Below are 16,558 nucleotides of genomic sequence, written 5' to 3'. Positions count from 1 at the left end.
AGGTGTGAACAAGTGATGACATAAATCATGGTCCCAATAACATTGCATCTAATAGACAATGTCTCATTTGCACCCCTGCTGGTGACATCTATCAAAATGAGGGTGGTCCCAAAAAGGAGGGATTTTTCACATTGACTGAGTGTCGCTTTTAAAAGTGCTCCCCCTCTGGTCAAAATATGAAATAACAAGTGTGTGTAAGAAAATGAAATGCACCCCCTTTGGCCAAAATTGATTAAAAAAAAATCTAATATGTAAATAGAGACATACTGTAATAACTTGAAGTAAATAATGAAGATTAAAAAAACAATTACAAACAAAAACAAAAATTAACATTTTACTAAAAGCAGTCTTTTTCTCACAATGCGTCAACTTTTTTCTTATAAAATCTCTCTCATATTCTTTGTTTCTGTAATATTGCAATATTTTCTTATAAAATGATTACTTTTTAATGCAAAATGGCAACATTTTTCATATAAATTAAAAAATAGATATATATTTTATCACAATATTGCCAATTTTGTTTGTTGTTCTTGTAAAATAGTGACGTTTTTTGAGTAATATTATGACTTTTGTCATCATTTTGCCGGGTAAAATTCCGATTATTATTATTATGATATTGCCCCAATTTTTTTTTATAAAATTGGGACTTTTGTCAAGTAAAATGACGACTCTTTTCATAATATTGCCAACATTCTAAGCTTTTCTTGAACAATTGCGACTGTTGAGTAAAATTCCAACTTTTATCATAATATTGCACAAATGTTCAGTTTCAATTTTGACTTGCGTTGAGTAAAATGACAACTTTTATTATAATACTGCCAAAATTCTATGTTTTTCTTGTGAAATTGTGACCTTTTTCCAACTCATTTTTCACAACTGTCACGTGGGGGTCGCATATTGATGCGGGATCGTTCCTTCCGTGCAACACGGACACTCCGGACAACAACGTGAGGGTAAGAAATGATTTAATGATATAAATCATAGGCAAACAGAAAAACAAGCAAAAGAAAAGCGTGCCGAACACAAGCTAAAGTTTAAACTTAGCACAGGACTCTGGAACATGAAAAACAAACCAACGTGATGTAGCTTACCGCAAACAAGGAGCACAGGACGAGTGAACAGAAAAGCAGGCTTAAATAGTGTCAGTGATGAGAAACAGGTGCGCGTCGAGAACACAAGCGGCAGGTGAAAATAATAAGTAACCATGGTGACGAAACAAACTCACAGGTGCACAAGCAATAACTAAAGGAGTCCAAAACTAACCAAACATAACTAAACAAAACATGATCCGACCACGGATCATGACAACAACAAGCTTTTTCATATTTGCATAGTATGTATATATTATTAATGTTGTAAATACACATCTTTATACATCTAAATCATGGTCCCAATAACATTGCATCTAATAGACAATGTCTCATTTGCTCCTGGTCAACATATGAAATAACAAGTGTGTGTAGGAAAATGAAACGCACCCCCTTTGGCCAAAATTGATTTAAAAAAAAAAATCTAATGAATACGTAAATAAAGACATACTATAATAACTTTAAGTAAATAATGAAGATTAAAAAAACTATTCCAAACAAACAAAAATTAACATTTTACTAAAAGCAGTCTTTTTCTCACAATGCGTTAACTTTTTTCTTATAAAATCTCTCTCATATTCTTTGTTTCTGTAATATTGCAATATTTTCTCATAAAATGATTACTTGTTCATGCAAAATGGCAACATTTGTCATATAAATTAAAAAATATATTTTATCACAATGTTGCCAATTTTTTGTTGTTCTTGCAGAATAGTGAAATTTTTGGAGTAAAATGATGACTTTTGTCATAATTTTGCCGGGTAAAATTCCGATTATTATTATTATAATATTGCCAACATGTTAGTTTTCTTATAAAATTGTGACTTTTGTCGAGTAAAATTGCGACTCTTTTCATGAAATTGCCAACATTTTAAGCTTTTCTTGAAAAATGACGAGTGTTATTGAGTAAAATTCCAACTTTTATCATAATATTGCACAAATGTTCAGTTTCAATTTTGACTTGCGTTGAGTAAAATGACAACTTTTATTTTAATACTGCCAAAATTCTACGTTTTTCTTGTGAAATTGTGACATTTTTCCAACTCATTTTTCACAACAAGCTTTTTTATATTTGCATAGTATGTATATATTATTAATGTTGTAAATGCACATCTTTATACATCTAAATCAGGGTCTCAATAACATTGCATCTATTAAACAATGTCTCATTTGCATCCCTGCTGGTGACATCTATCAAAATGAGGGTGGTCCCAAAAAGGTGGGATTTTTCACATTGGCTGTGTGTCGCTTTTAAAAGTGCTCCCCCTCTGGTCAACATATGAAATAACAAGTGTGTGTAAGAAAATAAAATGCACCCTCTTTGGCCAAAATTTATTAAAAAAAATCAAATAAATATGTAAATAGAGACATACTGTAATAACTTGAAGTAAATAATGAAGATTAAAAAAACAATTACAAACAAACAAAAATTAACATTTTACTAAAAGCAGTCTTTTTCTCACAATGCGTCAACTTTGTTTCTTATAAAATCTCTCTCATATTCTTTGTTTCTGTAATATTGCAATATTTTCTCATAAAATGAATACTTTTTAATGCAAAATGGCAACATTTGTCATATAAATTTAAAAATATATATTGTATCACAATATTGCCAATTTTGTTTGTTGTTCCTGTAAAATAGTGGCATTTTTGGAGTAAAACGATGACTTTTGTCATCATTTTGCCGAGTAAAATTCAGATTATTATTATTATAATATTGCCAAAAAAAAAATGTATACAATTGTGACTTTTGTCGAGTAAAATTGCGACTCTTTTCATAAAATTGCCAACATTTTAAGCTTTTCTTGTAAAATTGCGACTGTTATTGAGTAAAATTTCAACTTTTATCATAATATTGCACAAATGTTTAGTGTCAATTTTGACTTGCGTTGAGTAAAATGACAACTTTTATTGTAATACTGCCAAAATTCTACGTTTTTCTTCTGAAATTGTGACCTTTTTCCAACTCATTTTTCACAACAAGCTTTTTTATATTTGCATAGTATGTATATATTATTAATGTTGTAAATTCACATCTTTATACATCTAGAAAGGGTAGGAAGTGATGACATAAATCATGGTCCCTATAACATTGCATCTAATAGACAATGTCTCATTTGCACCCCTGCTGGTGACATCTATCAAAATGCGGGTGGTCCCAAAAAGGAGGGATTTTTCAAATTGACTGAGTGTCGCTTTTAAAAGTGCTCCTGGTCAACATATAAAATAACAAGTGTGTGTAGGAAAATGAAACGCACCCCCTTTGGCCAAAATTGATTAAAAAAAAAAAATCTAATGAATACGTAAATAAAGACATACTATAATAACTTTAAGTAAATAATGAAGATTAAAAAAACAATTCCAAACAAACAAAAATTAACATTTTACTAAAAGCAGTCTTTTTCTCACAATGCGTTAACTTTTTTCTTATAAAATCTCTCTCATATTCTTTGTTTCTGTAATATTGCAATATTTTCTCATAAAATGATTACTTTTTCATGCAAAATGTCAACATTTGTCATATAAATTAAAAAATATATTTTATCACAATGTTGCCAATTTTTTGTTGTTCTTGCAGAATAGTGAAATTTTTGGAGTAAAATGATGACTTTTGTCATAATTTTGCCGGGTAAAATTCCGATTATTATTATTATAATATTGCCAACATGTTAGTTTTCTTATAAAATTGTGACTTTTGTCGAGTAAAATTGCGACTCTTTTCATGAAATTGCCAACATTTTAAGCTTTTCTTGAAAAATGACGAGTGTTATTGAGTAAAATTCCAACTTTTATCATAATATTGCACAAATGTTCAGTTTCAATTTTGACTTGCGTTGAGTAAAATGACAACTTTTATTTTAATACTGCCAAAATTCTACGTTTTTCTTGTGAAATTGTGACTTTTTTCCAACTCATTTTTCACAACAAGCTTTTTTATATTTGCATAGTATGTATATATTATTAATGTTGTAAATGCACATCTTTATACATCTAAATCAGGGTCCCAATAACATTGCATCTATTAAACAATGTCTCATTTGCATCCCTGCTGGTGACATCTATCAAAATGAGGGTGGTCCCAAAAAGGTGGGATTTTTCACATTGGCTGTGTGTCGCTTTTAAAAGTGCTCCCCCTCTGGTCAACATATGAAATAACAAGTGTGTGTGTAAGAAAATGAAATGCACCCTCTTTGGCCAAAATTGATTTAAAAAAAATCAAATAAATATGTAAATAGAGACATACTGTAATAACTTGAAGTAAATAATGAAGATTAAAAAAAACAATTACAAACAAACAAAAATTAACATTTTACTAAAAGCAGTCTTTTTCTCACAATGCGTCATATTCTTTGTTTCTGTAATATTGCAATATTTTCTCATAAAATGATTACTTTTAATGCAAAATGGCAACATTTGTCATATAAATTTAAAAATATATATTGTATCACAATATTGCCAATTTTGTTTGTTGTTCCTGTAAAATAGTGGCATTTTTGGAGTAAAACGATGACTTTTGTCATCATTTTGCCGAGTAAAATTCAGATTATTATTATTATAATATTGCCAAAAAAAATTTTTATAAAATTGTGACTTTTGTCGAGTAAAATTGCGACTCTTTTCATAAAATTGCCAACATTTTAAGCTTTTCTTGTAAAATTGCGACTGTTATTGAGTAAAATTTCAACTTTTATCATAATATTGCACAAATGTTTAGTGTCAATTTTGACTTGCGTTGAGTAAAATTACAACTTTTGTTGTAATACTGCCAAAATTCTACGTTTTTCTTCTGAAATTGTGACCTTTTTCCAACTCATTTTTCACAACAAGCTTTTTTATATTTGCATAGTATGTATATATTATTAATGTTGTAAATACACATCTTTATACATCTAGAAAGGGTAGGAAGTGATGACATAAATCATGGTCCCTATAACATTGCATCTAATAGACAATGTCTCATTTGCACCCCTGCTGGTGACATCTATCAAAATGCGGGTGGTCCCAAAAAGGAGGGATTTTTCAAATTGACTGAGTGTCGCTTTTAAAAGTGCTACCCCTCTGGTCAACATATGAAATAACAAGTGTGTGTAAGAAATTGAAATGTGCCCCCTTTGGCCAAAATTAATTCAATAAATACAGTAAATATGTAAATAGAGACATTATGTAACAACTTCAAGTAAATAATGAAGATTAAAAAACAATTACAAACACAAAATTAAAAAAATAACTAAAAGCAGTCTTTTTCTCACAATGTGTCGACTTTTTTCTCACACAATTGGGAACAATTTCTCATATTCTTTCTGTTTCTGTAACATTGCAATATATTCTCGGAAAATTATTACTTTTTTATGTTAAATTAGTACTTTTTAATGCAAAATGGTGACATTTGTCATATAAAATTCTGACTTTTATCACAATATTGCCAATTTTGTTTGTTGTTCCTGCGAAATAGTGACATTTTTGGAGTAAATTTATGACTTTAGTCATCATTTTGCCGAGTAAAATTCCGATTATTATTATTATAATATTGCCAACATTTTAAAGTGTTTTTATGAAATTGTGACTTTTGTCGAGTAAAATGACGACTCTTTTCATAAAATAAAAAATAAAACATTTTAAGCTTTTCTCGAAAAATTGCGACTGCTATTGAGTAAAATTCCAACTTGTATCATAATATTGCAAAAATGCTCAGTTTTTCTTGTAAAATTTCGACTTGCGTTGAGTAAAATGACGACTTTTATTATGATACTGCCAAAATTATGTTTTTCTTGTGAAATTGTGACCTTTTTCTTGTGAAATTCCAGCTAATTATTTTTTTAATATATTTGCATAGTATGTATATACTATTAATGTTGTAAATATACACCTTTATATATCTACAAAGGGTGGTCCTAAAGAGGTAGGCATTTTTCTCAGGCCTCAAGAAGGTAACAAATACAAGTGTGTGTGGGGGGGGGTGGGGGGCACACATATCCACAGTGACACACATGAGCAATGAAGCGTGTGTTCCATTTAGCAGCTTCCAGCCAGGTTCCAGCAGAGGGCGCTGCTACACAGTCTGTGTTTAGACTGGATGAATGGACAAGGCCAGATCGGGGCAAAATACGTCCAGCGGGGCACATGCGGCCCCGTTAAGATTTTCAATCAGGCCCGCCGGACGTTCTACATAATTTTGTTAGACATTTAACATTTGGGGCGGTATAGCTCGGTCGGTAGAGCGGCCATGCCAGCAACTTGAGGGTTCCAGGTTCGATCCCCGTTTCCGCCATTCTAGTCACTGCCGTTGTGTCCTTGGGCAAGACACTTTACCCATTAATGTAACTTAGATATTGGGTTTCACTATGTAAAGCACTTTGAGTCACTAGAGAAAAGTGCTATATAAATATAATTCACTTCACACTTCACTAACATGAAAAGTGTATTTGCCATTATGATGTTTTTATATGACAGAAAGTATTTCAATGGTTTGAAATCTGCACTTTTGAGTGTTATAGGAGTTATTAGGGTAATCTAGGTCACAGCAGCTCTGACCAGGAACAAAGCAACTTATATTCAATTGAATAGACTGCAAAGACAAGATATTTCATGTTCACACTGAGAAACTTTAGTCTTTTTTTTTTTAAATAATCATGAACTTAGAATTTAATGGCAGTAACACATTGCAAAAAAGTTGTCAGAGGGGCATTTTTACCAGTGTGTTACATGGCCTTTCTTTTTAACAACACTCAGTAAAGGTTTGGGAACTGAGGAGACACATTTTTGAAGTGGAATTATTTCCCATTCTTGCTTGATGTACAGCTTAAGTTGTTCAACAGTCTCCTTTCTCATATTTTAGCCTTCATATTGCACCACACATTTTCAATGTCTGGACTACAGGCAGGCCAGTCTAGTACCCACACTCTTGGCTTGGCAATGTCTTGCTGAAATAAGCAGGGGCGTCCATGATAACGTTGCTTGGATGGCAACAAATGTTGCTCCAAAACCTGTATGTACCTTTCAGCATTAATGGTGCCTTCACAGATGTGTAAGTTACCCATGTCTTGGGCACTAATACAAAAAATAACAAAGTTTTCCAGTGTGAACATGAAATATCTTGTCTTTGCAGTCTATTCAATTGAATATAAGTTATATTCTCTTTTTATTTACCATTTACACAACGTGACAACTTCACTCCTTTCGGGGTTTGTAGAATAAGTCAATAGTTTATTAGCAATTAATTGGCACACACTTTTAAAGTCTACCGAGCAACTAGTGGTCACACAAACAGGAAATAAAGTCCATACTGTATCCGTAATGATGACGTTTCGCCTAATTTCTGTGAGAATCCTGCGTGTGACTGAAACATTATAGTGGGACTATGCAGGCCTAGCTGCAGTGTGCGCAAATAACCACCAGGTAGCATATGTGAGCAGATAATGTGGTGATATCCTTTACACACTGATTGATGTTGCTTTTTGATGCAATACCGCCTGAAGGATCCAAGGTCACAGGCATTCAATGTTGGATTTTTGCTGCAGTGTGCACAAACAACCACCAGGTAGCAATGTGTGAGCAGATAAAGTGGTGATATCCTTTACACACCGATGTCGCTTTTTGATGCAGTAATGTCCGAGGGATCTAAGATCACGGGCATTCAATATTGGTTTTCGGCCTTGCCGCTTACGTGCAGTGTTTTTTTGCTGCAATGTGCACAAACAACCACCAGGTAGCAATCTGTGAGCATATAATGTGGTGATATCCTTCACACACTGATTGATGTCGCTTTTTGATGCAATACCGCCTGAGGGATCCAAGGTCACAGACATTCAATGTTGGTTTTCGGCTTTGCCGCTTACGTGTAGTGTTTTTTTTGCTGCAGTGTGCACAAACAACCACCAGGTAGCAATCTGTGAGCAGATAATGTGGTGATATCTTTTACACACTGATTGATGTCACTTTTTAATGCAATACCGCCTGAGGGATCCAAGGTCACCGGCGTTCAATGTTGGTTTTTGGCCTTGCCGCTTACGTGCAGTGTTTTTTTTTGTTTCTGCATTGTGCGCAAACAACCACCAGGTAGCATATGTGAGCAGATAATGTGGTGATATCCTTTACACACTGATTGATGTCACTTTTTAATGCAATACCACCTGAAAGATCCAAGGTCACAGGCATTCAATGTTGGTTGTCGGCCTTGCCGTTTACGTGCAGTGTTTTTTCTGCTGCAGTGCGCACAAACAACCATCAGGTAGCATATGTGAGCAGATAATGTGGTGATATCCTTTACACACTTATTGGTGTCACTTTTTGTTGCAATACCGCCCGAAAGATCCAAGGTCACAGGCATTCAATGTTGGTTTTTGGCCTTGCCGCTTACATGCAGTGTTTTGTTTTTTTGCTGCAGTGTGCACAAACAACCACCAGGTAGCAATCTGTGAGCAGATAATGTGGTGATATCCTTTACACACCGATGTCGCTTTTTGCTGCAGTAATGTCTGAGGGATCCAAGGTCACCGGCGTTCAATGTTAGTTTTTGGCCTTGCCGCTTACGTGCAGTGTTTTTTTTTGCTGCAGTGTGCACAAACAACCACCAGGTAGCATTTGTGAGCAGATTTTGTTGTGAAATCCTTTACACACTTATGTCGCTTTTTGATGCAGTAATGTCTGAGGGATCCATGATCACGGGCATTCAATGTTGGTTTTCGGCCTTGCCGTTTACGTGCAGTGTTTTTTTTGCTGCAATGTGCACAAACAACCACCAGGTAGTAATCTGTGAGCATTTAATGTGGTGATATCCTTCACACACTGATTGATGTCGCTTTTTGATGCAATACCGCCTGAGGGATCCAAGGTCACAGGCATTCAATGTTGGTTTTCGACTTTGCCGCTTACGTGCAGTATTTTTTTTTGCTGCAGTGTGCACAAACAACCACCAGGTAGCATTTGTGAGCAGATAATGTGGTGATATCCTTCACACACTGATTGATGTTGCGTTTTGATGCAATGCCGCCTGAGGTATCCAAGGTCACAGGCATTCAATGTTGGTTTTTGGCCTTGCCGCTTACATGCAGTGTTTTGTTTTTTTGCTGCAGTGTGCACAAACAACCACCAGGTAGCAATCTGTGAGCAGATAATGTGGTGATATCTTTTACACACTGATTGATGTCACTTTTTAATGCAATACCGCCTGAGGGATCCAAGGTCACCGGCGTTCAATGTTGGTTTTTGGCCTTGCCGCTTACGTGCAGTGTTTTTTTTTGTTTCTGCATTGTACGCAAACAACCACCAGGTAGCATATGTGAGCAGATAATGTGGTGATATCCTTTACACACTGATTGATGTCACTTTTAATGCAATACCGCCCGAAAGATCCAAGGTCACAGGCATTCAATGTTGGTTTTCGGCCTTGCCGCTTACGTGCATTGTTTGTTTTTTTGCTGCAGTGCGCACAAACAACCACCAGGTAGCATCTGTGAGCAGATAATGTTTGGACATATCAGGTTTTTACATCGAGGAAAGGTTATTCTTCAAGGGAGCAAACTCTAACCCAGTGCAAATTCTTATTTATGCCAATGTAGTGATTGTGGTGTCATTAAGACGTGCGTCTCTTGGAAGAAACTCACTCCCTGGTCTCGGTCCCTCCAGGACGTGATGGTGGTGGGCGAGCCGACCCTGATGGGCGGGGAGTTCGGGGACGAGGACGAGCGTCTGATCACCCGCCTGGAGAACACGCAGTACGACGCCACCAATGGCCTGGACGACGAGGACGACTTCACCAGCTCGCCGGCGCTGGGCAACAATGGGCCGTGGAGCGGCAAGGTGGCCAACGCCGGCCAGGACAGCAAGGCCGACAGCGCGCCGCCGCAGGCATCGCAGTAGAACTCAGACTGTGGATCTTTTCTTCTTCTTCTTCTTAATCTTCTTCTTCTTCTTCTTCTTCTTCTTGTGGTGGTGGTGGTGGACGAGACTAACAGCAGCAATAGCCACGCCCCCTGGACTACACACTTGCGACGTTGTTCAAATGTAACAAAAAAAAACCACAAAAAAAAGAAATAGCAAGGTGGACGTCTTCTTTTTTCCTTGGACTGTGATTGGTGGACCTGCAGGTCACATGACATCACAGAAGAAGAAGGGTTTTGTTGCCGTTGTTGTTCCGGGTTCCTTTTGTTACTTTGCGACACGGTTTATTCTTCTTTCCTTCTCACACGTCACAAATTGCGAGTCCTGGTTTTGACGTTTGCCCAGAGGTTGTCACGTGTGTGGACTCTGCAGGTACAGCAGGTCTGGCTAGTTTTTGCCTCATCCCTCACTTAAAGTGTAAGTGACGTAAGGTTGTGCGGTATATCAGCACTAGTATAGTACCGCGATGCTGATAAATCATATTCGGTACTATACCGCCTATAAAAAGTACCAAACCCTTCCCCCCCGCCGTCGTCGTCGTCACGTGGTGACATTGCTGGTTTTACGAGCAGAGGAGCATGTTGGGCAGTGCACACACACAGAGTACTTACAAGCAGACACAGTGTGTAGACAGAAAAGGGAGAACCGACGCATTTTGGTGTAAAAACTAACAATAAAGGTGAAGTTATACTCTCAGGAAGAGCTGCTTTAAGACATGGCTAGCTAGTGGCTAACGTCCATCCGCAGTGTTTTAGCTACTTCTAGATCACTAATCCTGGCCTCCATGGCGACAAATAAAGTGAGTTTCTTACAAGTAGCATTATCACTGGAGGACGAGGAATAGCGAAACATGCTTCACTACATGCTACACATAGCTCACCGGCATCACAATGTAAACAAACGCAATGGGTGGATCCACACCTGAAATCCACTGTAATGATACCAAGTACAGGAGCGTATCTAGTCGATACTACTATGATTACATCGATAATTTTTGGCATCACATCTTCTTTCGTTTTTTTTAAATTCATATTATGTTTATAAAGTCAGTAAATACGTCCCTGGAAAACACGAGGACTTTGAATATGACCAATGTATGATCCTGTAACGACTTGGTATCGGATCGATACCTACATTTGTGTGGTATCATCCAAAACTAATGTAAAGTATCAAAGAAGAGAAGAATATGTGATTATTACATTTGAACAGAAGTGTAGATAGAACATGTTAAAACAGAAAGTAAGCAGATATTAACAGTAAATGAACAAGTGGATTAATAATCCATTTTTTACAGTTTGTCCCTCATAATGTGTACAAAATAATAGGTGTATAAATGACACAATATGTTACTGCATACGTCAGCAGACTAATTAGGAGTCTTTGTTTGTTTACTTACTACTAAAAGACAAGTTGTCTAGTTAATGTTCACTTTTTTATTTAAGAACTAAATTACAATAATAAACATATGTTTTTTTGTTATAATAATGACATTTTTTGTGGTGCCCTTTATTTAGAAAAGTATCGGAATACGGTACCGGTACCAAAATAGTGGTATCGGGACAACACTAAAGTTAAGAATGCACTATTAACCACCAATAGTTTTGTTGTTGTTGAATAGTCCCACTCCTTAATGATTCAGCCAAATGCAGGATTCTCACAAGAATGAGGCAAAAATACAACCATACCTTCTGTACCTTTTTTTTTTTTTTTTTTTTTTTTTTTTAGTCTTCTGTACTCCCTTTAAAACTCCCAAACTGATTCCCATTTCCTGCATGATTTGATTTGGATTTGACTTGATTTGAATATGTGTGTGCTTTATAACGGACAACACTCTTTGGATTGATCAGTTTGGGAGGACTAACAAGGTTTGTAGCTCTGTAAATATAGAGTCCGTTTTGTCCAACCGCCGGAACCCGTCTGGAAATGGCAGCTGTTTTGCTTGCATTGAGAGGTGAGGTTTGTTTTGTTTTTCTGCAGGGAGCTTTGGATTTAAAGGGGGACTTTTGGTGGGGGAAATGTTGCCTATCATTCACAATTCCTATGTAGTCGCTATGTCATTTTTTTCTATGCAGTCTAAGTCGTAAAGAATGGCAAGTCAGAGGTGGCTAACAATGCAGCGAATGTGAGTACACTACTTCGCCATCTAAAAACGTCCAAAAAGGGCCAACAATACTCCTTTTGACCCGAATATTGAGCAAGTATTCGCAATATTGTTATTATAAGCGCTAATGCAGAGGAACTACTTTTAGCTGCGGCATGATCACAGAGAGCTAACGAGCGTATGCTGCTATATTGGCATACTGAGCTGCTGTGTCGCCTCTGAGTTGGTAAAAGTTAATTCTGGATTATGAATCATGCCTCTCACCTGGATAATAGAAGGATGTGGACGTAATCTGACGAGTTGGTCATCTTTGGCATCTAATTTCCGTCTAATCAACACGAAAAGATGCTTGTTTGCGTCACTTTTTTTTTTTTTTTACATGTATGAGGATTATGATTATATCTTGTTCACGGGAAGATATGAACATCACATCAGTCGGCATCCCATTGAGAGCAGACATTGTACAGTAAGTGATCGTTTTATTATGTTTATAGTGTGTATGTCTTGTTTAATACTTAGCAATACTACCACATGATGCTAAGTGGTTCACTAAAGCCACATTTGTTTAACACACAGCTGTGGAATCATTTTGATCATAGTCAGTATCAAAAATATCAGTTTCTGGATCATCATTTGTCCCAAAGTAGTCATTGTTGTCGCTCATGAAGTCTGTCATAATTAGTAGTCTTCTTGTTGTTGTTGAAGGGAAAAGTAAACATCGTGATGCATCTATAAAATGAATTTGTATGCTTAAAATGAGCAAAATACATAAACATTATATAACTTACATCATGTAAATATTACATGTTATTATGAATGTTGCTACATTACATATATAAATACTTATAGCATGTAAATATTACATGTTATTATAAATATTACTACATTATATATATACCTACAGCATGTAAATATTACATGTTATTATGAATGTTACATCATTACATATATACTTATAGCATGTAGTAACATTTATAATAACATGTAATATATACATGCTGTAAGTATATATGTCATGTAGTAACATTCATAATAACATGTAATACATACATGATGTAAGTATATATGTCATGCAGTAACATTTATAATAACATGTGATATTTCCATGATATAAGTATATATGTCTCATGTAGTAACATTCATAATAACATGTAATATTTACATGATATAAGTATATATGTAATGTTGTAACAATTAATGTTATTATGAATGTTACTACATTACATATGTACTTACATCATGTATATATTACATGTTATTATGAATGTCACTACATGACATATATACTTATATCATGTAAATATTACATGTTATTATGAATGTTACTACATGACAAATATACTTACATCATGTAAATATTACATGTTATTATAAATGTTACTACATGACATATATACTTATAGCATGTTGTAACATTTATAATAACATGTAGTATATACATGATGTAAGTATATATGTAATGTAGCAACATTTATAATAACATGCAATATATACATGACATAAGTATATATGTAATGTAGTAACATTTATAATAACATGTGATATTTACATGATATAAGTATATATGTAATGTAGTAACATTTCATGTTATTATGAATGTTACTACATTACATATGTACTTACATCATGTAAATATTACATATTATAAATGTTACTACATTACATATACACTTTCATCATGTATATATTACATGGTATTATGAATGTTACATTACATATATACCTATATCATGTATATATTACATGTTGCTACATTACATATATACTTATAGCATGCAAATATTACATGTTATTATAAATGTTACTACATTACATATATACTTATAGCATGCAAATATTACATGTTATTATAAATGTTACTACATTACATATATACTTATAGCATGCAAATATTACATGTTATTATAAATGTTACTACATTACATATATACTTATAGCATGTAAATATTACATGTTATTATGAATGTTACGACATTACATATATACTTATAACATGCAAATATTACATGCTATTATGAATGTTACTACATTACATATATACTTATAGCATTGATTTAAAACCTTGGAGTTTTTTTTACAGGCGAAATAGAGCGACTCTTATTTGCTCCATTAAGAGCTGACTTTTGCTAGCATTTATTTACCATTTAGAATGCTTAATTTTTTATTTTTTTTTAATGTCTTATTGTCTTACAGAAGGATTGTGAATGATATGATGGACAAAATTCCCCAGAAATGTGAAGTTCCCTTTCTCTTTCACCCCGTCGACCTCTTGAGCGAGTGCAGATCCAAAGCCACAGAGTTAACGACACGGTCATTTTTCTTGTGTATTTTTGCCATGAAGTCCAGATCCACCCTGCAGAAACCTTGCGGCATCTTTGTGTTGGTGTCTTCTTTTAATTGCCGCCCTAATTGACTCATTTGCCAACACGCTCAGCATTGGTTATTTATTTTTGCATTTGTGAGGAAGCCGAACACGTTACTGGACATGTTGGAGCCTAGTAATATCAGACGCCATTTGTACATGATATAGCAGAGGTGTCCCGTGTCATATCTGATGTCTGCTATGTATAATGACCTTTTTGTCTGCCAATAAAGCGTGCTTACAACCTTGCTGCTCATCATTACACCCGCTGATGTTTACCAAACTAACTCAGAGCCTCCATTTTCAAACTGTGGTACGTCACATGGTACGCCAAAGAAGCACTTTATAAAAGTACAGTGTTTTATTTTCATATATTCAAACACAGTGTTACCGTTCAAACTGTGTGTAAGCCACAAGGGACAAAACTAACAAATACACTTGTTAAATAAAACCTCTGCCTTATTTTTAATGAATTCTTGGGCCGACATATGCTACTGTATTTTAATGTTGTCATTATGGTGGTACTTAATGAGGACTTAGGTCTATTACACTACTGTATTTAATGTTGTCATTATGGTGGTACTTAATGAATACTTAGGTCTACTACACTACTGTATTTTAATGTTATCATTATGTTGGTACTTGATGACTACTTAGGTCTACTACACTACTGTATTTAATGTTGTCTTTATAGTGGTACTTAAATGATAAATGATAAATGGGTTGTACTTGTATAGCGCTTTTCTACCTTCAAGGTACTCAAAGCGCTTTGACACTACTTCCACATTTACCCATTCACACACACATTCACACACTGATGGAGGGAGCTGCCATGCAAGGCGCTAACCAGCACCCATCAGGAGCAAGGGTGAAGTGTCTTGCTCAGGACACAACGGTGGTGGTGCCTTATTTTTAATGAATTCTTGGGCCGACATATGCTACTGTATTTTAATGTTGTCATTATGGTGGTACTTAATGAGGACTTAGGTCTATTACACTACTGTATTTAATGTTGTCATTATGGTGGTACTTAATGAATACTTAGGTCGACTACACTACTGTATTTTAATGTTGTCATTATGGTGGTACTTAATGAATACTTAAGTCTACTACACTACTGTATATTAATGTTGTCATTATGGTGGTACTTAATGAATACTTAGGTCTACTACACTACTGTATTTTAATGTTGTCATTAAGGTGGTACTTAATGAATACTTAAGTCTACTACACTACTGTATATTAATGTTGTCATTATGGTGGTACTTAATGAAGACTTAGGTCTACTACACTACTGTATTTTAATGTTGTCATTATGGTGGTACTTAATGAATACTTAGGTCTACTACACTACTGTATTTAATGTTGTCTTTATAGTGGTACTAAATGAATACTTAGGTCTACTACACTACTATATTTTAATGTCATTATGGTGCTATTTAATGAATACTTAGGTCTACTACACTACTGTAATTTAATGTTGTCATTATGGTGGTACTTAATAAATACTTGGGACGACTACACTACTGTATTTAATGTTGTCATGGTGGTACTTAATGAATACTTAGGTCTACTACACTACTGTATTTAATGTTGTCATTAGGGTGGTACTTAATGAACACTTAGGTCTACTACACTACTGTATTTAATGTTGTCATTATGGTGGTACTTAATGAATACTTAGGTCTACTACACTACTGTATTTAATGTTGTCATTAGGGTGGTACTTAATGAGTACTTAGGTCTACTACACTACTGTATTAAATGTTGTCATTATGGTGGTACTTAATGAATACTTAGGTCTACTACACTACTGTATTGTAATGTCATTATGGTGGTACTTAATGAATACTTAGGTCTACTACACTATTGTATTTGAATGTTGTCATAATGGTGGTACTTAATGAATACTTAGGTCGACTACACTACTGTATTTTAATGTTGTCATTATGGTGGTACTTAATGAATACTTAGGTCTACTACACTACTGTATTTAATGTTGTCATTATGGTGGTACTTAATGAATACTTAGATCCACTACACTACTGTATTTAATGTTGTCATTATGGTGGTACCTTATAAATACTTAGGTCTACTACACTACTGTATTTAATGTTGTCATTAGGG

General features: G+C 34.7%; 1 protein-coding gene across 5 annotated transcripts in view; it reads left to right on the top strand.

Annotated features, from left to right (window-relative positions):
• Nucleotides 1-11,685, top strand: part of ldb2a (LIM domain binding 2a) — a 303,287-nt gene extending 291,602 nt beyond the window's left edge. For all 5 annotated transcript variants that reach the window (XM_061976893.2, XM_061976892.2, XM_061976891.2 and 2 more), the window contains one exon: nucleotides 9,714-11,685. In XM_061976893.2, coding sequence (XP_061832877.1) covers nucleotides 9,714-9,947 — 234 coding nt within the window. In that variant the 3' untranslated portion in view covers nucleotides 9,948-11,685. The remainder of the gene's footprint in view (nucleotides 1-9,713) is intronic.
• The last annotated feature ends 4,873 nt before the right edge of the window (nucleotides 11,686-16,558 follow it).

The sequence above is a fragment of the Nerophis lumbriciformis genome, linkage group LG16 (assembly GCF_033978685.3).
Source record: "Nerophis lumbriciformis linkage group LG16, RoL_Nlum_v2.1, whole genome shotgun sequence".
In the NCBI taxonomy this organism is placed as follows: Eukaryota; Metazoa; Chordata; class Actinopteri; order Syngnathiformes; family Syngnathidae; genus Nerophis; species Nerophis lumbriciformis.
Note: the sequence above shows the minus strand (reverse complement) of the source record. Positions and strands in the feature narration are given on the sequence as shown.